At 42.6% G+C, this 24,154-nt stretch overlaps 1 protein-coding gene across 20 annotated transcripts in view; it reads right to left on the bottom strand.

Annotated features, from left to right (window-relative positions):
• LOC143100796 (titin-like) overlaps window positions 1-24,154 on the bottom strand; it is a 145,345-nt gene that overhangs the window by 23,312 nt on the left and 97,879 nt on the right. For all 20 annotated transcript variants that reach the window (XM_076264288.1, XM_076264298.1, XM_076264291.1 and 17 more), the window contains 16 exons: window positions 23,783-24,088; window positions 23,400-23,687; window positions 23,022-23,312; window positions 22,620-22,907; window positions 21,919-22,509; window positions 21,729-21,833; window positions 21,409-21,606; window positions 21,014-21,310; window positions 20,327-20,914; window positions 19,941-20,243; window positions 2,325-19,811; window positions 1,628-2,215; window positions 1,232-1,534; window positions 834-1,130; window positions 451-738; window positions 29-328 (listed from right to left, as the gene is read on the bottom strand). In XM_076264288.1, coding sequence (XP_076120403.1) covers window positions 29-328; window positions 451-738; window positions 834-1,130; window positions 1,232-1,534; window positions 1,628-2,215; window positions 2,325-19,811; window positions 19,941-20,243; window positions 20,327-20,914; window positions 21,014-21,310; window positions 21,409-21,606; window positions 21,729-21,833; window positions 21,919-22,509; window positions 22,620-22,907; window positions 23,022-23,312; window positions 23,400-23,687; window positions 23,783-24,088 — 22,518 coding nt within the window. The remainder of the gene's footprint in view (window positions 1-28; window positions 329-450; window positions 739-833; window positions 1,131-1,231; window positions 1,535-1,627; window positions 2,216-2,324; window positions 19,812-19,940; window positions 20,244-20,326; window positions 20,915-21,013; window positions 21,311-21,408; window positions 21,607-21,728; window positions 21,834-21,918; window positions 22,510-22,619; window positions 22,908-23,021; window positions 23,313-23,399; window positions 23,688-23,782; window positions 24,089-24,154) is intronic.

Genomic DNA, 24,154 nt, shown 5'->3' with positions numbered 1-24,154 from the left:
TGTTAGTGCCTTTATGTTTAATTCTTACCGAAAGAATTCTTGGCAATAACAGGCTCAGATTCCAGAGTATCACCGAGGCCAAACTTGTTGACACCACGTACACGGAAGACATACTCTGCACCTCTGACAAGTTTCTGAACTGATACAGTGCAGTCATGCAGTTCTTCAGAAATGGCCGACCAAACTACACGGCTTGTTTCTCGTTTCTCAGCAATATAATGGGTGACCTCAGCTCCACCATGATCAGTGACTGGTTCCCATGCAATTACGATTTTGTCAGCTGTGACAGATTTGAATTCAATGTTACCAGCAGGAGGTCCAGGTTTATCTGTTAGGAAGAACACAAAAGAAACACATTAAGGCTTTTGCAGATAAACTAGAAAAATGAACGAGTGGTGTCTTTGAAAAAAATGAGGACACAGAAGTGTAGGTGGAGTATTACATGCATACCTAGGATCTGGATTCTAATTTGTGCTGTTGCTGTGCCCAGAACATTCTTTATTTTAATTTCATATGTTCCTGTGTTAAGACGAGTTGCATCCTTGATAAGAACGCCAGAGGTATCGGTGGTGTTCTCAATTGAAATAGTAGAAGTCTGTACCAACTCCTTGCCATCCTTGAGCCATTCGATTGTTGGCAAAGGCTTAGCGATAATTCCAACTTTGATCTTGACAGTGACACCTGCTTTATATTGTACAACATCTAAGTACTCTGGTGGAAGGTCAATGACTGGTGCACCTGGGGAAAATATGACATTGAACAAATATTAATACAAAGTATTCAATTACTATTGTAAATAATCTACAACAGGTTTGGAAAAGAATCAAGCTTACCAATTACGTCAACACAAGTTGCTGGTCCAACAATAAGTGAGGGATTACTGACAGAGCCAATTGCATTCTTAGCCATGACTCTGAAGTCATAAGATTGATCCAGTGACAGGCCTGAGACAGTGAACTTTCTCTCAAGTATGTTGGTGAAGTTAGCCTTCACCCATCTGCCATTTGGAGCCTCTCTTCTCTCAACCATATAGCCAGTGATTTTGCTGCCACCATCATAGGGAGGTTTCTGCCAGGCTAAGCTGATGGAGTTCTTTGTGACCTCAGTAACTTTAACATTGGCAGGGGGTTCTGAAATGGCAAGTCATATTTTTATGAAACATATTTGATATAATGTTTGGTGATAATAAATTGAACTCTACATAACAAAAGTGATTAGTGGTTTTACTTACCACAAGCATCAATTGCAAGTATTTCTTCAGATGTTTTGCTTATCTTTCCAATACCAGCGGCATTTTCTGCTGAAACCTTGAATTCATAAATCATACCAGGGCATATATTTGTAATACGGATTTGAGTTCCAGGAATAGCTGTTTTGTTGACCTTCTGCCACAGGATGCTGCTTCTCTCTTTCATTTGGACATGGTATCCAAAAACAGGGTTTCCACCATCTGCAACTGGCTCATGCCAGCATACAGTGATGCACTCTCTTGAGACAAAGCTAGCCCATGGTGTTGATGGTGGACCAGGGATGGCTAGAAGATAAATGTATGTATATTTATATAAACACACACACACACACAATACTAAAAGAGGTAAATAAAAATAAGTCATGAAGAAATACTTACTGTATGGAAGTTTCACCATCACAGGTTGTGAGTCAATGTGATCACTGATTCCAAAGCGATTTTCTGCTTTGATTCTGAACTGGTATTCCTCTCCGTTTGTCAGCTTGGTTACTTTGACAGCATTCCGTGCTACCTGGGAGGTTACTTCTGTCCAAGCAGGTGTGCTGGTTTCTCTTCTTAACACAACATAGTTTGTAACAGGACTGCCACCCTCATAGACAGGTGGAAGCCATTTCAGGCACACAGTTGTTTCGCCTACTTCACCAACCTCAACTGGGCCAACTGGTGGACCAGGTCTATCCAAAACCAGAATGTTAACAAACATTTTAGTTGTTCCAATCGAATTGGAAGCTGTGATATCATATCTGCCTGCATCACTGGCAATGCTTTCCTTTAGATCGATGAGGAGGCTTTCTGGTGTCATCTCATAGTTGAACCTCTTTCCTGTTTTTGCAGCAACATTGTTTCTTGCTATTGAAACCTTTGGCATTGGCTTTCCGGTCAGTGGCAGCTCAAACTTCAAATTAGATCCTGCTCGTACATATACAGTGTTTTTCGGGTAGTTCTTCATGTCAAACTCTGGTGGATCTGAATAAAAGAAAATTATATGTTTAGACTCAAAAACAGGAAATACTGTACAAATTGAATTGTTCTGTTGGTCAACATTACAAATGAGAACTATAATAAGAACACTTACCAAGCTGATCTTTCACGATGACAGGAATGATCATTTCTTTAGGTTCACTGAGTCCAGCATGATTCTCTGCCATAACTCTGAAGAGGTATTCACCATTTTCTCTCAAGCCTTTAATAGTGTGTGAGTTTGTCTTCACTGTTGCACACTTCACCCATTTAGTTTGTCCTTTTTCAACTGCTTCAATAAGGTAGCCTGTAACCCTGCTACCACCATCGTGTTCTGGTCTTGACCAGCCCAGGGAGATGCTGTCCTTTGTCACACCAGTCACACCCAACTTCGCTGGTGCACTTGGTTTTTCAGTGATCTTAGTTCCATCTCTCTTCTCTCCAGGAACACCCACGCCATATTCATTCTCTCCAATGACTCTGAAGTAATAAATTGCACCCTCTTGCAAGTCTTCAACTCTGTAGGACATCTCATGGCAACTACTTGTTACAGTGACCCATGCCTTTTTGCTTGCTTCACGTTTCTCAACATGGTATGCCTTCACGGGGTCACCTCCATCATTTTCTGGAGCTTCCCATGTAATTGTAGCAGAATCCCTTGTTACACCCTTTGCCTTGATGTTACGTGGTGGTCCAGGAGAGTCAAGGACTTTGACAACCATAGGCAATGAAGCAGTTCCAATTCCATTATCTATGGTAATGACATACTGTCCAGAGTCATTTCTTGTTGCATGCTCAACAGTGAGGGAACTGCTAAAGGAAGTGGTCTCCACACTTGCTCTGACCTTGAGGTCTACCTCCTCCTTGGCCCAAGTAGCTGATGGTGTGGGTCTTCCCTTAAATGGTGCAGTGAGTGTGAATGAATGGCCATGTGTGACAAGTAGTGTCTTGCGCATATCTATGTCAACATCAAATACAGGCTCATCCACTCTCTCTTTGGCTACTTGAGGTTCAGAGGTTGGAGAGGGGTCACTGTCACCAACTTTGTTAATTGCTTTGACAGAAAACTCATATTCTACATCAGTTGTAAGACCCGAGATAGTAAACTCTGTATTCTTTGTCAATTCAATAGCTTCTGTCCATTCCTCATCCTCTGTCTTCTTATATTGCACACTATATCCAAGGACTGGGGCTCCACCATCATCTGCTGGCTTGTGCCATGCAATTGAGATAGAGGTCTTGGTATAATCAACAATCTTTGGTTTTGTTGGTGGTTCTGGTATGTCTGCTTCATCTTCTGCTCTAGCTGGTGCAGATGGGTCACTATGAGGACCAGCACCAGCTGCATTTTCAGCATAAACACGGAATTCATACTCACAACCTTTACGCAGTTTTCGCACAACTGCTGTCACATCCTTGATAAGTTCTCTGTTATAGCGGACCCATCGCATGCCGGATTTCTCACGCCTTTCAATTACATATCCAGTTATTTCACTGCCTCCATCACTTACAGGTTTTTCCCAAGTGATCTTCATCTCATCCCCTGTTATTTCTGTGATTTCAACACTTGATGGTGCACTTGCAATTGTGAAAGGATCACAGCATTTGATAGCTTCAGATTCAAGTGATTCACCAACTCCATATTTGTTTACAGCCCTAACTCTAAAGATATACTCATTGTCCTGAAGAAGTTTTGTGACCTTGTAATAAGTATTTGTAACCTCTCCATGCACAAGAGTCCATGCAAGTCGGCTTGTTTCTCGTCGCTCCACTACATAATGCATGATATCTGCACCACCCTTTTCTTGAGGAGGTCCCCATGCCAATGTGCATTGCTCTGCAGTGATGCCAGTGATTGCCAGTGGACCAGCTGAAGGGCCTGGTTTGTCAATGATTGAGCAGTTCACAGGCATTGTTACAGTTCCACCAATATTTTGCAGTGTGAGTAAATACTGACCGGAATCAGTTCTTACACAGTCCTTAACTGTTATGGATGTGGTGGTGTCGGTAGAAAGGATTTGAATTTTGGCCCTGGGCTCAATATCGTGACCATCTTTTGTCCATGATGCCACTGGAAGGGGTCGGCCAACGATATCAGCATTAATTTTCAGAGTCTCTCCTGCTTTTACAACCACGACATCTCTGAACTTTACATCCATCATTATGCGTGGTGGCTCAACATCATCCTTGACTGTGATGGGGCCTGTGTTATAGGATGGCTCACTGAAGGTACCAGCAGCAGTCTTTGCAGTAACGCGGAAGTCATACTGTTGATCTGTTGTGAGCCCAGTAACATCAAAGTATGTTTCTGGCACATTGGTGAAATTGCATCTCATCCAGCGGCCGTCAGGAAGATCTTTACGTTCAATGATGTATCCAGTAACTTTAGCTCCACCGTCATACTCAGGCTTTGTCCAGGAAAGAGAAACAGATGTTCTTGTGATGCTAGTAACTGTGGGCTGACCAGGAGGATCACATGGATCTCTTGCAGCTACAGGCTCACAGACTTTGCTCACCTTTCCGATTCCAGCAATATTTTCAGCATAGACACGATATTCATACAACATGCCTTCCTCGATGCCGGTGACTTTGTATTCTGTGTCTTTGATCAGGCTTCTGTTCATTTTTGTCCACAAAATGCTGCTGCGTTCTTTACGCTCCAAATGATATCCAAGTACAGTGCTGCCTCCATCATTGACTGGCTCATTCCAGGTGACAGTCATGTAAGCCTTAGTAGCAAATGAAACTTGAGGTGTAGAGGGAGGTCCAGGTTGCTTGCACACGTATTGTGCAGTGATTGCTGGAGAATCTTTGCCAGGACTCTTTCCATAACGATTGACTGCATAGATTCTAAACTGGTACTCAGAGCCCTGAGTTAAGCGAGTAGCTTTGATAGATTGTCTAGCCACATTAGTGGAAACTATCTGCCAAACTTGTGTGTTGGTGTCTCTCTTCTCAACAATATAATTACTGATAGAACATCCACCATCATATTCTGGTGGGCTCCATGACAAAGTAATGCTATCATTCGTGACAGCATCACATTTCACAGCAGTGGGTGCTCCTGGTTTATCCAGAACAACAATGATAACCCCAAATGACTTAGTGGCTGCGGTATTTGCAAGAGTGAGGTCATACTTTCCTACATGCTCAATGGTAGCTTCTTTGATGACAATCTTAGTTGAAGTTTTTGTGTTCAGAATTGTGGTGGAGGTTGTTTGTTTGAGAGGAAGATTGTCTTTCTTCCATGACACGACAGGTTTAGGTCTGCCTCTGATTGGAATCTCAACTGTGAGATCATCTCCAGCCTTTACACTATAAGTACTGAAGAGCATGTGGACAGAGGGTTCAATCTCAATCTCTTTAGCAACAACTGGAACACCAAGTTCTTTTGGCTCGCTCTTGCCCTTTTCATTCAGAGCAATAACTCTAAATGAATATGTTTCATTTGGTGCCAGGTTTGGTACTGTTGCTTCCAAGACCTTGACTGTAGTGGCCACTCCCCATTTGTCAGTTCCCTTGGGCAACATTTCCACATTGTAGAACATAATTTTGCTACCTCCATCATGGGCAGGCTTTTCCCATGTGAGAGTTGCACTGGTTTTGGTGACATCAACAAGGGTGACTTTTCCTGGAGCCATGGGCACTTGAGCAACCTTCACTGGATTTTTAGTTTCTGCCATCACACCCATACCATACTCATTCAGAGCGCAAACCCTGAAGTAGAAAATACCACCCTCTGGGAGTTCATCGATCTTGAATGACGTGTGGGTACAGTTGCTTGTGACGGTTGTGTAGGCTTTCCTTACGGATTCTCGCTTTTCTATAATATAGGTACTTATTTTGGATCCACCATCTGTCAGAGGAGGCTCCCAGTAGAGAGTGACTGAGTCTCTCTTGACATCCTTCACTTCAAATTTCTGAGGAGCACTTGGTGTGTCTAAAATTCTCACATTAACAAAGGCAGATTTAGTGCCAGAAGTATTTTCAAGGTTCAGAACATATTTCCCACTGTCAAATCTGTTGACATTGTCAATAACAAGCATTGTATAAGAACTTGTGACTTCAATCTGTGCACGTTCGGTTAACTCTGCCTCTGCCTTTTCCCATTTCACAGAAGGCTCAGGTCGACCTCTAATAGTTACGAATAAGCGCAGTGAACCACCAGCACGGACAGACACAACCTTTCTGAGGTCAGCATCTAGTTCCATCTCTGGTGCCTCAACTTTTTCAACTGCAACGACTGGGCCATGGAAATCAGCAGGCTCTCCAACTCCCTCAGAGTTAAAGGCACAAACACGGAAGTCATATTCCCCATTTTCCTTGAGATTTTCCACCATTAAGCGTGTTCTCTGAATACCTGCTGGAGGTGTGCATGTGGTCCACTCTTCAGCAGCGACCTCTTTCATCTCAACGATGTAGCCTTTCATGTATGCACCACCATCAGTAGCAGGTTTAGCCCAGGAGAGTGACACTGTTGATTTTGTATAATCTACAACTTTGGGATGCTGTGGTGGACTGGGTGGTGTAGTCGCATTAATAGCTCTGTAGAACATTGACAAATCACTAACGTCTCCCACACCAGCTTCATTTTCAGCAGAAACGCGGAACTCATAGAAGTGACCTTCTTGAAGGCCTTTCACTCTGAAGAATTCATCTGTCAGCTTCTGTCTGTTGCATTTAGTCCATCTCACTCCATCTTTGTCACGTTTCTCAAGATGATAGCCGCTAATTTCTGCTCCTCCATCTGATTCTGGCTTAGTCCAGATTAGCAACATTGAGTCCTTCATAATTTCACTTGCCTCAGGCGCAGAGGGTGCACTTGGTAGCATGTAAGGATTGCGTGCAACAACTGGATCAGACACAAGAGGTTCACCAACACCATATTTGTTGACAGCCATAACTCTGAAGATATATTCATCACCTGGCAGAAGTTTAGTCACATGGAAACTGGCACCTTCAACATTTGGTTCAACCATGCTCCATGACAGTCTGCTGGTTTCTCTCTTTTCAACAATGTAATGAGATATCTTTGCTCCACCATCAAGAGCAGGCTCTGCCCAGAACAGTTTGCATGAGTCCTGCATTACTCCTGTAATACGCAGTGGCCCAGTGGGTGCACCAGGCTTATCAAGAATCTTCACAGTAATTGGTATTACTTTTGTTCCACCACTGTTGGTCAGACTGAGATCATAGTGCCCACTGTCTAATTTTGTGCAGTCCTTGATTGTAATGGATGCAGATTTCTGTGTAGTTTTCCTTTCAATTCTGAGTGCTCTTTCGATTTCCTTTCCTTCCTTTAGCCATGCAACAGTAGGAGTTGGTTTGCCATGAATATCTGCATCCATGACCAAACTTTCTCCAGCACTGACAACAATGACATCCTTATATTTTGGATCCATTGAGACACTTGGAGGCTCAATTTCATCTGTAGCTGTGACTGCACCAGTGCTGTCAGATGGTCCACTATAAATACCAGCTGAATTCCTTGCAATTACTCTGAATTCATACTGATTGTCCTGTGTTAAGCCTGTGATTGTAAATTCAGTCTCAATGATATTGGTAAAGTTAACTCTCATCCAGTGACCTTCTGGTAAATCTCTCTTTTCTACAATATATCCAGTAACTTTGCTGCCACCATCATATTCTGGCTTTGTCCACTGAATAGTAATTTGGTTCTTTGAGATGGCAATGGCTTCAGGGGTACCAGGTGGATCACATGGGTCACGAGCAACAAAGCTCTCTGACACTTTGCTTGATCTACCAATACCCACAATATTTTCTGCAAACACTCTATACTCATAACCGGCACCCTCCTCTAGATTTATAATCTTGAATAGAGTATCTTTAATGAGTGTCTTGTTTAGTTTATTCCACATGATGCTGCTTCTTTCTTTATTCTCAAGATGGTAACCAATGACTGAACTTCCACCATCATTCACTGGCTCATTCCATTCAATGACCATTTGATCTTTCGTGGCAGATTTGACATAGGGAGTACCAGGTGGACCAGGGACTTTGTAAGGGTACTGTGACACAATTGCTTTGGAGTCCAAAGGAGCACCTTTTCCATATCTGTTTTCAGCACAAATCCTGAACTGATACTCAGAACCCTTCTTCAGCTTGGTTACCTTCATAGTGGTTCTTGCCATATTGTTTGAAACAACTTGCCAGGTGGTTGTCGTTGTGTCTCGCTTTTCAATAATGTAATTTTTGATCTGACAGCCACCTGTATACTCAGGGGGCTCCCATGAGATGGTGACAGAGGTATTAGTCACATCAGATACTTTCACTGGTCCTGTTGGAGGTCCAGGCTTATCAAGAATTATGAGTCCAATCTCCTTTGTTGCAGTGCCTGCTGTATTGGTGGCTGTGGCTGCATATGTTCCAAACTCTTCTTTACTGGCCTCAGTGATCTTTAAGATAGTTGATGTTGGTGTATTAGAAATACTCATTTTGCTAGATATTTTTACACTTAGTCCATCCTTTTTCCAAGTAACTTTCGGTTTAGGGCGCCCAAATACTGGGATTTCCAGCTGGAAGTCATCACCAGATTTCACACTGTATGTACTGAACTGTACCTTAAGGCTTGGCTCAATAGTCATGTCACTGGCAATCACTGGTGAAGCCAATGGCGTTGGTTCACTCTTCCCCTTCTCATTGTATGCCAAAATTCTGAACAGATACTCCTGACCTGTTGTTAGCCCTTGGACGGTTCCTTCACAGGTCTTAACTGATGTTGCTACACCCCATTTATCTGTTCCCTTTGGTTGCATTTCAATGATGTATCCAACAATTCTGCTACCACCGTCATGCTCTGGTTTCTCCCATGCCAGAGAGGCACTAACTTTGGTAACATCAGTCAGGAAGACCTTTCCAACTGGCAGTGGAACTTCAGAAGCCTTTGAAGCAGTCTTTGTCTCAACAGACAAACCAATACCATATTCATTTTCAGCCATAACTCTGAAGTAATACATGGCACCCTCTGCAAGATTTTCAACTTTGAAGGTTGTTTTGGTGCATTTTGCTGTGACACCAGCATATGCTTTGCGCGTAGATTCACGCTTCTCAACAACATAATGCTTGATCCTGGCACCACCATCAATAAGTGGAGACTCCCAGACCAGTACAACAGAGTCCTTCTTAATCTCTGTGACTTTAAGGTTCAGAGGAGCACTTGGTGTGTCCAGAACCTTTACTGTCACAAATTCAGATACAGTGCCACTACTATTTTTAAGTGACAGAATGTATTTTCCAGAGTCTCTTCTGTCACAAGAATCAATTGAAAGTTGGGTGTGATGCTGACCTTTCTCAATCACTGCCCGCTCACTCAGCTCTGCTTCATCTTTTGTCCACTTAATCTCTGGAGCTGGCCTTCCCTTAAATGGTACATTAATTCTCACAGATCCACCAGCACGAACAATGACTCCTTTCCTCAGTTCAGAATCAAGCAGGATTTCAGGAGCTTCAACTCTTTCCTCTGGTTTGACAGTTCCAGGAACTTCAGCTGCTTCACCAACACCCAGTTTGTTAATTGCACAAACTCTAATCTTATATTCTTGGTCAGCAAGCTTGGTGATTTCAAACTTGTTGACTCTTAATCCAGTTGGTGGTGTGCACATTGTCCATTCCTCCTCTTCAGCCTCAGCTTTACACATCTCAACAATATAGCCCTGAATTGCAGTTCCACCATCAGTGAGAGGCTTTCCCCATGCAACAGTAACAGAGCTGCTTGTTGTGTCAATAACGTGTGCATGTGTTGGTGGGCCAGGCTTATACTTTGGATCACAAGCCTTGTAGTATGAGGTTGGTAAACTTGGCTCCCCAACTCCAGCTGCATTTTCTGCTGCCAATCTGAACTCATACTCATGATCCTCTGAGAGACCTGTAACTCTGAAGCACAAGTCTGTTACCTTTCGTCTGTTACACTTTGTCCATTTGATTCCTGCCCGGTCTTTCTTCTCAATGATGTAGGTGGTAATTTCACTTCCACCATCACTATCTGGAGCAGTCCAGCAAACAGTCATAGCATCCCTTGCAATGTTAGTTACATCGACAATTTGAGGTGAACCAGGGGGTACAAATGGATCTTTCATGATTACAGATGCTGAATCAAGTGGCTCACCAGCACCATAAGAGTTGAGTGCCATGACACGGAAGATGTACTCATTGCCCTCAAGAAGCTTGGTTATTTTGTATACAGTGGTAGTACAATCACTGGAAACAATTGTCCAAGCAAGACGGCTTGTTTCTCGTCTCTCAATTACGTAATGAGTTATTGGGTTCCCACCATCATGAAGTGGTGCCTTCCATGATAGAGTACATCTGTCAGATGCAACACCAGTGATATGAAGAGGTCCTTCACAGGGTCCTGGTTTGTCTAGCACCCTCACTTGGAATGGAACAGTCTGAGAGCCAGCCACATTTGTCAGCTGTAGAATGTACTCTCCACTGTCCTGTCTGACAGCATCTTTCACAATAATCATTGCTCTACTTTCAGTGTTCTTAATATCACATCTTATAGTGTTTTCCATGTGTTTCTCTCCCCTGAACCACTCAATTGTAGGTGGTGGCTTTCCATACACATCAGCATCAAGTTTAAATGTTTCTCCAGCATCAACCACAATAGCTTTAGTGAACTGTGGGTCAATTGAGAACTTGGGTGGTTCAACCTCATCTAGGGCAGTGATAGGTCCACTGTTGTAGGATGGCTTGCTGAATGTACCAACTGCATTCTTTGCTATTACTCTGAAGTCATATTTCTCACCCTCAGTTAGACCAGTGATAACAAAGTTGGTTTCAATGACATTTGTGAAGTTAATCTTCATCCAGCGTCCATCTGGAAGGTCACGCTTCTCAACAATATAACCAGTTATGACACTTCCTCCATCATACTCAGGCTTAGTCCATTGGATTGTCATGGAATTCTTGCTAATATGGATTGGCTCTGGGATGCCAGGTGGGTCACACTGATCACGTGCCACATATCCCTCAGAGAGTTTGCTGCATCTTCCAATGCCCACAATGTTTTCAGCATATACTCTGAACTCATATTCAATGCTTTCTTCCAGTGGAGCTGTTTTAAACTTAGTGTCTTGAATTAGTGTCTTGTTGACTTTGGTCCAGAGAATACTATTTCTCTCTTTACGCTCAAGATGATAACCAATAACAGCGCTGCCTCCATCTGAAACAGGTTCATTCCATTCTACAATCATATGATCCTTTGACAGATGTGAAACAAATGGAGTACCTGGGGGACCTGGCTCTCTGTAAGGATACTGAGCTACCACTGGTTTTGATTCCAATGCATAGCTCTTGCCATAGCGATTCTGAGCAATAATTCTAAACTGATACTCAGCTCCAGTTTTTAGTCTTGGTACTTTAAGGGATGTTCTTGCAACTGATGCTGCAACATTTTCCCATGTGGTGGTGGTTGTGTCTCTCTTTTGTACAATGTAGTTTGAAACAGAGCAGCCTCCTGTGAACTTTGGTGGATCCCATGAAATGGTGACACTTTGTGTAGTTACTTCATCAAACCTAACAGGGCCTGTTGGTGGACCAGGTTTATCCAAAGTGATGATTTCAATAGCTGTGTCTTTTTGGCCAGCGGAGTTAGAAACATGAATGCTGTACATGCCACCATCCTCTCTAGCTGCTTCTTTGATGCTTAGTGTTGTGCTGTTCACTGTGTTGATGATGTTTACTCTTGAAGTTACTTTCATACCCTCCCCATCCTTTTTCCAAGATACTGTTGGTTTAGGACGTCCAGAAATGGGAACGTCAACAGAGAGATCTTTGCCAACCCGAACGCTGTAGCTGTTAAATACAGGTGATATATCTGGTTCAAATACAAGGTCCTTTGCTTGAACAGGAACAGCAAGGGTTCTTGGGTCACTCTTTCCCTTTTCATTGATGGCCATAACCCTAAAGAGATATTCCTCTCCTGGGTTGAGATTTTTGACAGTAGCCTCCAAGGTCTTGACATTTGCACAACCAGACCACTTATCATTGCCTTTAACTTGCATTTCAACTAGGTACTGAACAATTCTGCTGCCACCATCATGAACTGGTCTCTCCCATGCAAGAGAGACAGTTGTCTTTGTCACATCAACAACATTCAGTTTACCAGGAGTTTGAGGAACTTCTGAAATCTTCAGCGGATCAACAGTTTCTACAGGCAAACCAATGCCGTGTTCATTTTCAGCCATAACTCTGAAGTAGTAACAGCATCCTTCTTGGAGAGGTTCAATTTTCCATACCACCTTGTGGCAGTTTGTTGCAACAGCGGAATATGTTTTTCTTGTGCTTTCCCGCTTCTCAATGACGTAGTTCTTAATTTTTGCTCCACCATCCAAAAGTGGGGGTTCCCATGAGAGAGTTATAGAATCCGATGTAATTTCTTTGACCTTCAAACTGACTGGGGCACTGGGTGTATCGAGTACTCTTACAATAATAATAGCTGAATTTGTGCCAGTAGAGTTTTCAGCAGTCACGCTGTACTTTCCACTATCATTTCTGTTGACTTTGTCAATGACAAGAGAAGTGTAAGTGCTTGTTACCTCCACCTGAGCTGTTTCTTTCAGTGGAAGCTCATCTTTCTCCCATTTAACAGTTGGTGAAGGCCTTCCTTTGATCGGGATGAACAGTCTGAGAGATGTCCCAGCTTTGATGTTCATGATCTTTCGGTACTCTGGATCGATGTCAAGATCTGGTTCTTCTGTCTTGTCTTCTGGCACTATTGCTCCAGCTACATCTGCATTTTCACCAACTCCTACCTTATTAATAGCACAAACTCTAAACTTGTATGCTTGTTTTACTTTTAGATTTTCAACAGTAAATCGGGTGTGTTTGACACCATTTGGTGGAGTGCACATAGTCCATACTACTGGTTTCTCTTCAGATTTCTCCTCTGATTTCTCCTCTGTTTTCTCTTCAGTCACTTCTTCAGTTTTCTCTGGTTCTTCTGTAGCTTCACAGGCTTCAACAATGTAACCCTGAATTTCACAACCTCCATCATAGATAGGCTTGCCCCATGCAAGATTGACTGAGGTCTTGGTCATATCGGTAACTTTAGGATTACTTGGAGGACCGGGCTTGAAGATGGGGTCCACGGCCTTGAAAAACACAGAAGGAGTGCTTGGCCCACCAACACCAACAGCATTTTCAGCAGCAACTCTAAATTCATAACTGTGTCTTTCAAGGAGTCCTTTGACTTTGAATGTTAAGTCTGTGACTCTTGACCGGTTGCAACGAGTCCATCTAACTCCTTCCTTGTCATGTTTCTCAATGACATACCCTGTGATAGGACTACCACCATCATGTGTTGGTGCTTCCCAGGTTATTACCATAGAGTCCTTCTTGATATTAGATATTTCAATTCCCTTGGGTGCATCAGGTGTCAAATAAGGATCTTTGATTACTACAGCATCTGAATGAATTGGTTCACTAACACCAAATTTGTTAACTGACATCACTCTGAAAATGTATTCATTTCCTTCAAGTAGTTTTGAAATTTTCAGGTAAGTGCTTTGAGCCTTAGAGTCAACAATAGTCCATATAAGTCTGCTTGTCTCTCTTCTCTCAACAATGTAATGAGAAATTTCACTGCCACCATCCTGTAGTGGTGCTTTCCAAGAGAGGCAGCACTGCTCACACGTGACACCAGTAACATTAATGGGACCTTCTGGTGGACCAGGTTTGTCCAGCACAGACACATTCACATTAACTGATTTTTCACCACCAGGATTTCTTAATAAGAGAGTGTACTGCCCACCATCAGCAAGCTTAGCCTCTTTAACAGTAATACATGCTTTAGTTTCTGTATTTCTTATTTCGCGATATATGGTATTTCCAAGTTCGGCTTCTCCCTTCATCCAGAGAATTGAAGGTGATGGTTTACCATGGACATCTGCATCAATCTTGAAGGAATCACCTGCATGTATCACAAGTGTCTGTGTGTACTCTGGGTCTATGCTGATACGTGGTGGCTCAATTTCATCCTTTGCAGTGATGGGTCCAGTGCTATATGAAGGAGGACTGAAAACTCCAGCAGCATTTCTTGCAATAACACGGAACTCATATTGCTGGTCCTCCACTAACCCAGTGGCAACGTATTCAGTTTCAATGACATTGGTGAAGTTAGCTTTCAGCCAGCGTCCTTCTGGTAACTCCTTCTTCTCAACGACGTAGCCAGTCACCTTGCTTCCACCATCATATTCTGGTTTAGTCCAAGCAATCTTAATAGACTCCTTTGTAATTTTAATGGCCTCAGGCTGACCAGGGGGATCACATGGGTCTCTAGCAATGTACCCCTCTGACAGTTTGCTGACTTTTCCAATGCCAACAATGTTCTCTGCATAAACTCTATACTCATACTCCTGCCCCGCTTCCAGGGCAGTTGTCTTGAATGTTGTGTCTTTGATAATAGACTTGTTCAGCTTAATCCAGAGAATACTATTTCTTTCCTTTCTTTCAAGATGATAACCTAAAATAGTGCTGCCTCCATCATTGACAGGCTCATTCCAAACAACAACCATGCTGTCTTTGGTTGATTCATGAACAGATGGTGTACCAGGGGGTCCTGGAAGTTTGAATGGATACTGAGCAACAACACATCCTGAGAGGAGTGCAGGGCTCTTTCCATATCTGTTCTCAGCCGTTATTCTGAACTGGTATTCTGTTCCTGTCTTCAACCTCCCAGCTTTGGCCTTCGTCCTTGCGAGATTAGCAGCTACAACTTGCCAATTTGTTGTGGCTGTATCTCTCTTCTCAACCATATAGTTGTTGATAGTGCAACCACCATCATACTCTGGAGGCTTCCAGGAAATAGTTACACTATCAGAAGTTACATCTTCTATTTTCACTGGACCAGATGGTGGGCCAGGTTTATCAAGAACAATCACTCCAATATCTGCTGTGGTCTCACCAGCAGTGTTTGTCAGTTTGATACTGTATTGGCCAACATCCTCACGGCAGGCTTCTGTAATTGATAGTGTCAACATTGTCTCAGTAGATGAAAAGTTCACCCTGCTAGTTCGCTTCATGGGGACTCCATCCTTAATCCAGGAGACAGCTGCCTTTGGACGAGCAATGTATGGCACCTCAATAGTCAAGTCTTCCTCAGCAAGAACACTGAATGTAGTGAATTGCAATTTTGGTGAGGGAGCAATCACAAGGTCTTTAGCAATAACTGGTACACCAATCACACGAGGATCACTTGTTCCTTTCTCGTTCTTTGCTGAAACACGGAACATATATTCTTCACCAGGCGTAAGTCCTTTAATCACTGCCTCAGTAACACGAACAATTGCAGCTTGACCCCATTTGTCATTGCCTTTGCTCTGCATTTCAACAACATAGGCCCCCACTCTGCTTCCTCCATCGTGCTCAGGTTTCTCCCATGATAGTGTAACACTGTTCTTTGTTACATCCACAAGTGTGATCTTTCCAGGTGGTTGTGGCTTTTCAGACACTTTAATTGATTCAGGAGTCTCTATTGGCAGACCAATTCCATACTCGTTTTCAGCCAAGACTCTGAAGTAGTAGTTACATCCCTCTTGCAAATTCTCTAGAGTATATGTTGTCTTGTGACAGTTAGCTTTAACAGTGGCATATGCTTTCCTTGTTGCTTCACGTTTTTCAACTACATAATTCTTGATCTTTGTGCCACCATCATTCAATGGTGGTTCCCATTCAAGTGTCACAGTTTCATTGGTAACTTTGGCAATTTTAAGATTTTGTGGAGCTCCTGGTGTATCAAGAACTTTGACCTTCACTGTGACTGTTTTTGACCCTGAACTGTTTTCAACTGTCAAATTGTAGTTACCACTATCAAATCTGTTGACATTTCCAACCACTAAAGAGCTGAAAGATGAAGTACTTTCAATAGTGGCTCTGTCAAGAGGCTCGTCATTGTCTCTTGTCCATGTAGCCTGAGGTGCAGGTCTTCCTTTAATGGGAACAAAGAGTCTGAGTGTGCAGCAGGCTCTAAGAGTGACAGTTTTGCGAAGCTCGGCATCAAGCTCAACCTCCGGTGGAATTAACCTGTCCTCTGCTTTGGGAGTGCCAGGAACAGATGCAGCTTCTCCAATTCCCTCACTATTCATGGCCGAAATATTCACCTTATATTCCTCATTCTCTTTTAGGTTTATAATTGTAAATGATGTTGCCTTTAATCCATCTTTGGGAGATACAATAGTCCATTCCTCTTCTGCTAAACCAGCAGGACATGTTTCTATAAGATACCCAGTTACTTCAGAACCACCATCGTATACAGGTTTATTCCAAGCAATAGTAATGGAAGACTTTGTTGTGTCCAAAACCCTTGGATTTCCCGGGGGTCCAGGTTCATACAGAGTGTCAGTAGCTTTATAGAAGGGACTTGAGGAACTGGGTGGGCTAACACCAGCTGCATTCAAAGCAGAGACTCTGAACTCATACTCATGTCCTGGGACAAGTGCTGTAACCCTGAACTGTAACTCAGTTACACGCCTCTTGTTACATTTAACCCAACGCAGACCAATTTTATCTCTTCTTTCAATATTGTAACTTGTTATTGGACTTCCACCATCACTATTTGGGGCACCCCAGAAAAGTACCATGGAGTCCTTAGTGATGACTGATACTTCAGGAGTTTGTGGTGCATCAGGTGCAACGTATGGATTGTCTGCAATGGTTGGAGCGGACTCAAGAGGCTCTCCAAGTCCATACTTGTTGACTGCCATGACCCTGAAAATGTATTCATTGTCTTTCAATAATTTAGTCACTTGGAACTCATTTTCAGTTAGCTTAGAAGCAACATGTGTCCAGGCAAGCCTGCTTGACTCGCGTTTCTCAACAACATAATATTCAATATCAGCCCCTCCATCATCTGTTGGTGGAGTCCATGCTATCTTGCATTTTTCAGCTGTTATGTCTGAAACAGCAAGGGGTCCTCCTGGTGGACCTGGCCTGTCCAGAACTTTAACCTTGAATACATGCTTGGCAAAACCACCAACATTCGATGCGGTCAGAACAAATTCACCACCATCTTTTCTCAGTGAATCTTTGCTTATCAGTGTTGTTGTGAGGTCAGTCATTCTAATGTCCAACTTTGAGCTTCTTTCAACATCTTTGTCATCTTTAGTCCACTTCATGGATGGGAATGGTTGACCTGCAACATCAGCCTCTAACTTGAAGTTCTCACCAGCTCTCACAAGAACGACATCCTTGAATATAGCATCAACCATAATCCTTGGTTCCTCAACATCATCTTTGCAGACAATTGGATCCGATGGATCAGAGGGTTCACTGACAGCACCAGCTGAATTTCTTGCAACCACACGGAACTCGTAAGAGGCATCCTGTGTAAGTCCACTGACAGTGAAGGATGTTTCAATGATATTTGTGAAGTTGGCCCTCATCCAGCGACCAGCTGGTAGGTCTCTCTTTTCCACAGTGTATCCAGTTATCTTGAATCCACCATCATACTCTGGCTTTGTCCACTGAATTGTAATAATATTCTTTGACACATAGATTGGAACTGGCTGACTTGGTGGATCCACTGGGTCAAGAGCCAGCATGGCTTCTGAGGCATGGCTTGGTTTTCCGATGCCAGCCAAATTTTCAGCTAACACTCGGAATTCATATGCAATGCCATCTTCCAGTCCAGAGGATTTAAATAAGTTTCCTTTAACTAGAGATTTGCTTATCTTGTGCCACACAATACCACTCCTCTCTTTCCTTTCCACGTGGTATCCAAGCACATCACTTCCGCCATCATTGACAGGTTCATTCCATCCGATTGTCATTGTGTCTTTGGTGAAGGCAACAACCTTGGGGGTTCCTGGTGGTCCAGGAACCTTGAATGGATGTGCTGCAACCACTGCTTCTGATGTGATTGGAGGTCCTACACCATATCTATTTTTTGCTTTGACACGGAACTGGTATTCTACCCCTGTTGTTAAACGGGTTGCTTTGAATGTCGTTCTGATGATTTGCGTGGATAACTCTGTCCAAGTCTGACTATTTGTTTCTTTGATCTCTACAATATAATTATTAATTGGTACACCACCATCATTTTCAGGTGTCTCCCAGGAAAATGCAACATACGTTAGGGAGATTTTGTCCAACTTGATTGGTCCTTTTGGAGGTCCTGGAACATCCTGTACCTTGATTCCAAAGGTCTCTGACACAGTGCCAAGTATGTTCTTTCCTGTAACGGTGTATGCTCCAGTGTCACTTCTTAGACATTCATTAATGCTCAAGATTGTAGAAACATTAGTATTTTCCACATTTATTCTTTGTGTGAACTTTAGTGCTTGACTATCTTTCTGCCATGAAACTGTAGGTTTTGGGCGCCCTGAGACTGGTATCTCAACTTTTATGTCATCTCCTGCTTTGGCAATAATCATCTTCTGACAGATACCACGCAGGTCAAACTCTGGTCCTGAGGTCTGCTCCCTGATGACAACAGCCTTACTTTGACGTGGTGGACTACGACCAGAGTGATTCACAGCCATGACACGGAAAACATATTCCTCATTTTCATTTAGATTTTTCACTGTGTAATCAAAGGCCTTCACTGTTGTCACATGGGCCCACTGATCACCCCCTTTCTTCTGAGCCTCAATAACATATCCTGTAATTCTACTACCACCATCATGTTTTGGTTTAGTCCATGTCAAACTTGCAGAATTCTTTGTGACATTTGTGATTGTGACAGTTTGTGGAGCAGTTGGTGCCTGAGATGCTCTGACTGGATCAGCAGTCTCAGCAGCTTCACCAATGCCATATTCATTTTCAGCAGAAACTCTGAAGTAATATTCAGAACCCTCTGCCAGATCTGGGATTTTTACAAAGCATTCCTCACAGTTCATGATTACAGTGGCATATGATTTACGAGTAGACTCTCGTTTCTCAATGACATAATTTGTAATCTTGGATCCTCCATCAATAAGAGGCATTTCCCACTGAAGGGTAATGCTCTCCTTGTCAATGGCTTTAGGTTTCAAATTAATAGGAGGCCCTGGTGAGTCTAAGACCCTAACATTTATATTAGCAGTCTTCTTTCCAGCTGCATTTTCCAAGGTCAAGTCATATCTTCCAGCATCACGTCGACTGCAGTCAGGGATTACCAGGAGAGTGTAAGACTCAGTGACATCAATGCAGGCTCTCTGTTTAACTGGTCCTTCATCTTTTGTCCAACTAACAGTAGGAGCTGGTCTTCCTTTAATTGGAACAAAAATGCGGATAGATCCTCCAGCCCTGACAACAAGTGTCCTTCTGAGTTCGACGTCAAGCTCTAGATCTGGAACTTCCTCCCGTTCAACAACTTCAGTAAGATCTTCAATTTGTGTAGGCTCCCCAACACCCACACAGTTCACTGCACTCACTCTGAAGTGATATTTCACTCCAGTTTGCAGGTTTGGCACAACAAATTCTGCAATCCTCAGTACTCCTTCTTTTTTGGCTTTGACCCACTCTTCTTCTCCTTCTTTTCTATGTTCAACTATGTATCCAGTTATGTCACGTCCACCATCATCTAGTGGTTTACCCCAGTGCAGTTCAGCAGTGGTTTTTGTTGTGTCAGTAACTCTTGGGTTAACAGGAGGACCTGGGACATCTGTTTTTAAAAGAAAAGGTATATATGACAATACATAAACTTCAATGCATAGTGAACATTCACAAAAAGTCATCAAGCAGGACACCTTATTCAGTAAAAAAGAAAGTAGGAAAAATACTTTTTACTGACCTGCTATACCCTTCGTCATAACAGGTATAGTTGGTTCACTTGGCTCTCCAAAGCCTGCCTTATTTTCAGCTGTCACACGGAATTCATATTCAACTTCTTCTGCAAGGCTTTTAATCTCAAAGTGAAGGTCAGATACAGTCTTCTTTGATGCCCTGATCCAACGCACACCTTTCTTTTCTTTCTTCTCCACAAGGTAACCTGTTATGTCACTGCCACCATCATCAGCAGGCCTCTTCCATGCAATGGTTACATTGGTTCCACTAACATTTTCAATTTCTGGCTTTGCAGGTGGACCAGGGGGGCCTAGAAAAAAACATTCACATTAGTACACTGTGACATGTAGATATAACAGAGCTCTGATTGTTATGGTTCTATGGCTAACTTACCAAAGTTATCAACAATCTTGACAGCCCCAGAATGTGATGGATCTCCAGCACCAGAATGATTTACAGCTTTGACACGGAAGATGTATTCATTGCCTTGGACAAGTTTTGTAGCAACATAGTGGCAGTCAGTGACCTGTTCGGCAAGAATGGTCCAGAGAAGGCGGCTTGTTTCCCTCTTTTCTAGAGTGTAATACTTAATTGCAGATCCACCATCTTCTGTTGGTGGTGTCCAAGTTAAGGTGACTTTTTCAGAGGAAACTCCACTGGCCTCAATGGGCCCAGGAGGACCTGGTACATCCAATACCTTCACCTTGACATTTTCTTCTTTAATGCCAAATGGATTACTTGCAGATATGGTGTACTCTCCTGAGTCACTTCTGCTTGCATACTTGATGTGGAGAGTAGATGATGTTTTGGTAGACTCAATCTGACATATATCTGAAGGTTTAAAGTATTTTCCTCCTTTAGACCAGAAAGAGGTTGGAGTAGGTTTACCCAAGATGCTTGTAGCAGTTATGACAATTGTGTCACCCGCTCTCACAGTAAGTCCCTCCTTAACAGTGGAGTCAATAATGATGGTTGGTGCAGCTGTTAATTAAATAAGAAGTAACAATGTTACAGAGGTAAAGGGACAAAACACAGAATATATTTACAATGAATTGTGTGAAACTTTATATTAGTTATTACCATATTCATCTGAACACACGATAGTGTCAGTTTGCTCAGATGGTGGGCTGAGTGCTCCAGCAGAGTTCTTAGCCCGGATTCTGAACTCATACTTGCATCCTTCCTGCAAGTCTGTAACAGTGTATGCGCAATCCACAACATTCATAATATTGGCCTTCACCCAAATTTTGGACGGTAGATCACGTCTCTCAACAATGTATCCAGTAAGTCTGTGTCCACCATCAGACTCAGGCTCGGTCCACTGAAGTGTTACTGTGCTCCTTGTAATGCTGATGACATCAGGTTTACCAGGGGCATCTGAAATACAAAATTAACATAAAATAAAAGTGCTAGGAACATTGATATAATTTAAATTAACCTCCTTAATATAAAATGTGCAAAATATTGTTACCTACCAATTGGATCTAAGGCAACCATGGACTCAGTTGGTGCACTTGGTCGACCAACACCAGCTAAATTAATTGCCATGACACGGAATTCATACTCCAGACCCTCAGTGAAACCTGTCACTTTGAATTCTCTCATTTTCAAACTGGTCTGGTTAGCCCTCTTCCACAACATGCTGTTTCTTTCCTTGAATTCAACATGGTAGCCTAAAACAATAAAAAGGTTCAAGATGTCAAATACAAAAACATATGACAAATCATGTACATATGTCATTCATATTACATAGTCAAACTGCAATGTTGCTGAAAGATTGGAAAAACATACATACCAGTGATTGGAGAGCCTCCAGTCTTCCTTGGATCATTCCAAGCCAGGTAGGCACAATTGTGACGCATACTCATGATTTGAGGTGGTGGTGGTGCATCAGGAACATCTAGTAAATAAACATACCAAGTTAATTATTTTCACATTCTATAAAGATTATTGCTACTTATGGAAAAGTTCGAAAAATCACTTACTGAATGGATGCTTTGCCAACACTGACTCAGACTTGAGACCTTCACCAACTCCATACTTGTTTTCTGCGCACACTCTAAAGATGTATTCAGTTCCCTCATGGAGTCCAGTCACTCTGAATGTGGCTTCTTCGACACATGAAGCAATTGTGACCCACATGTTGGTGATGGAATCTCTCTTCTCGAGGATGTAGTTTGTGATTGGCGAGCCACCATCATCCTTAGGTGGACCCCACTTCAAAGTTGCACCATCAGCTGTGACCTCCTTGAATTTAATAGGTCCGACTGGAAGCCCTGGTTTGCCGACTACTCGGACAAAAATGGTTGACTCCCTCGTTCCAAAACTATTTCTGAGAGTGATGGTGTATTTGGAGGCGTCACTCCTCTGGCAGTCACGAATCAGCAGAGTTGTATTCACTAATGTGGATTCAGCAGACACTCTGCCGGTATCAGTGAGATTTTCGTCCTCACCCTTGACCCATTTGACTGTTGGGGGAGGTTTTCCAATGAGAGGGATCTTCAAACGGACATTGCTTCCCTCCTTGGCAATGTAGCATAGGTTGGGCAAATCACGCAAATCACAGTTTGGTGGAACTATAACAGAGACATGTGAGTTAAAAATCATGAACTTGGAATATACTGTAATATATTATATCAACATCTGTGCAAAGTTGAGGGTAAATCATTATACTCATAAAACTCACCAATGGTGTCCTTTGCCACCAGACTGAGCTCCTTCTCAGGACCATCTCCTGAATCATTCACAGCCTTAACTCTGTATTTGTATTCTTTGCCCTCAATTAGGTCTTTGCCACTGTACTGCATATTCTTTGACCTCATAAGCTCCTTCCAGTTGTCATCACCATTGATAACCTCAACGACATATGCAATAATTCGACTGCCACCATCACTGATAGGCTTCTTCCAGGTAAGAGTGCATGATTCTTTGGTTACCAAGATGGGCTTGAAGTCCATGACTGGTCCAGGTTGTTCTGGAATAATATCAATTGTTTTATACATTTCCGCAACAACTACTAACACTCTTAAGTACACAGACACACAATTCACTCGTTGTGTTCATGCATTGGTCACATTCAATAACTCACCAGTGGCCCTCACAGCATCTGCAGTTTCACATGGCTCTCCAATGCCTAATTCGTTCACAGCCTTAACTCTGAAGCTGTAAGATCTACCTGCCTCCAAACCATCAATTTTCAATGATGTTTTCGTGCAGTCGTTTGAAACCAAGGACCAGGCCTTTCTCTCAGCATCACGCTTTTCAATAATATAACTTGTCACTGGACTTCCACCATCAATAAGAGGCATGTCCCAAAGAATTGATGCAGAATCTTTTGTGGTCTCCTTAACCATAAGATTGAGTGGTGGTCCTGGGGTGTCTGAGAAAGAAAAGGGAGTTCATACAGTGCTTGCCAAAACAATGCATTTGTTAGAATAAAACTTTATATCAAAATCCCAAGACTTACCGAGAACTTTGACTACAATTGTGTACATCTTCATTCCACGGGGGCTTTCAAGACTCAAAATATATTTGCCCGCATCATATCTGTTCACTTTTTCAACAATCACAGTGGTATCTAACTCAGTTGACTTTATGATGATTCCTTGTCTGTCCTTAATGTTGGTGTTCATTTTGGCCCATATCACCTTGGGTGCAGGGCGACCCTTAATTGTTGCATGAAGTTTCATTAAAGAACCAGCCTTCAAAACCAGTGTTTCTTTCAGCTCTGCATCAAGTGTAGCTTCAGGAGCCACTATAATCAGACCAAGACAATGATGATTAGTAAAATAAATATCACTCATACAGTGTATTATTGTGGATATCACTGCAATGGCAATAACCACTTACCCAAAATATCTTTGACAATAGGTTTGTCTGGGACTTCACATGGCTCACTGAAACCCACTTTGTTGACAGCTGTCACACGCAGTTGATACTGAGAATTAGTCAAAAGGCCTGTGACAACGTAATAGGTGTCCTGGAGATTCTTGGGGACATTGCATCTTATCCAGTCTTTCATGTCTAATCTCTTGCACTCTACAAGATAGCCTAAGATTGGAGCTCCACCATCATTTGCTGGCTTTGTCCAGGATAGCCTGATTGTGCTGTTTGTTGTGTCCAAAACGTTTGGTGAAACAGGAGGACCAGGAGGGACTGTGGGAAAGAAAAAATAAGTCAATGATACTTTCGAGTATTGATATGTTAATGTCATGTTAATGT

This window comes from Alosa pseudoharengus, unplaced genomic scaffold (genome assembly GCF_046254945.1).
Source record: "Alosa pseudoharengus isolate Yale_2024_CS ecotype anadromous, Long Island Sound unplaced genomic scaffold, YU_APseudo_1.1 YU_APseudo_1.1_scf_3, whole genome shotgun sequence".
NCBI classification, from domain to species: Eukaryota; Metazoa; Chordata; class Actinopteri; order Clupeiformes; family Clupeidae; genus Alosa; species Alosa pseudoharengus.
Note: the sequence above shows the minus strand (reverse complement) of the source record. Positions and strands in the feature narration are given on the sequence as shown.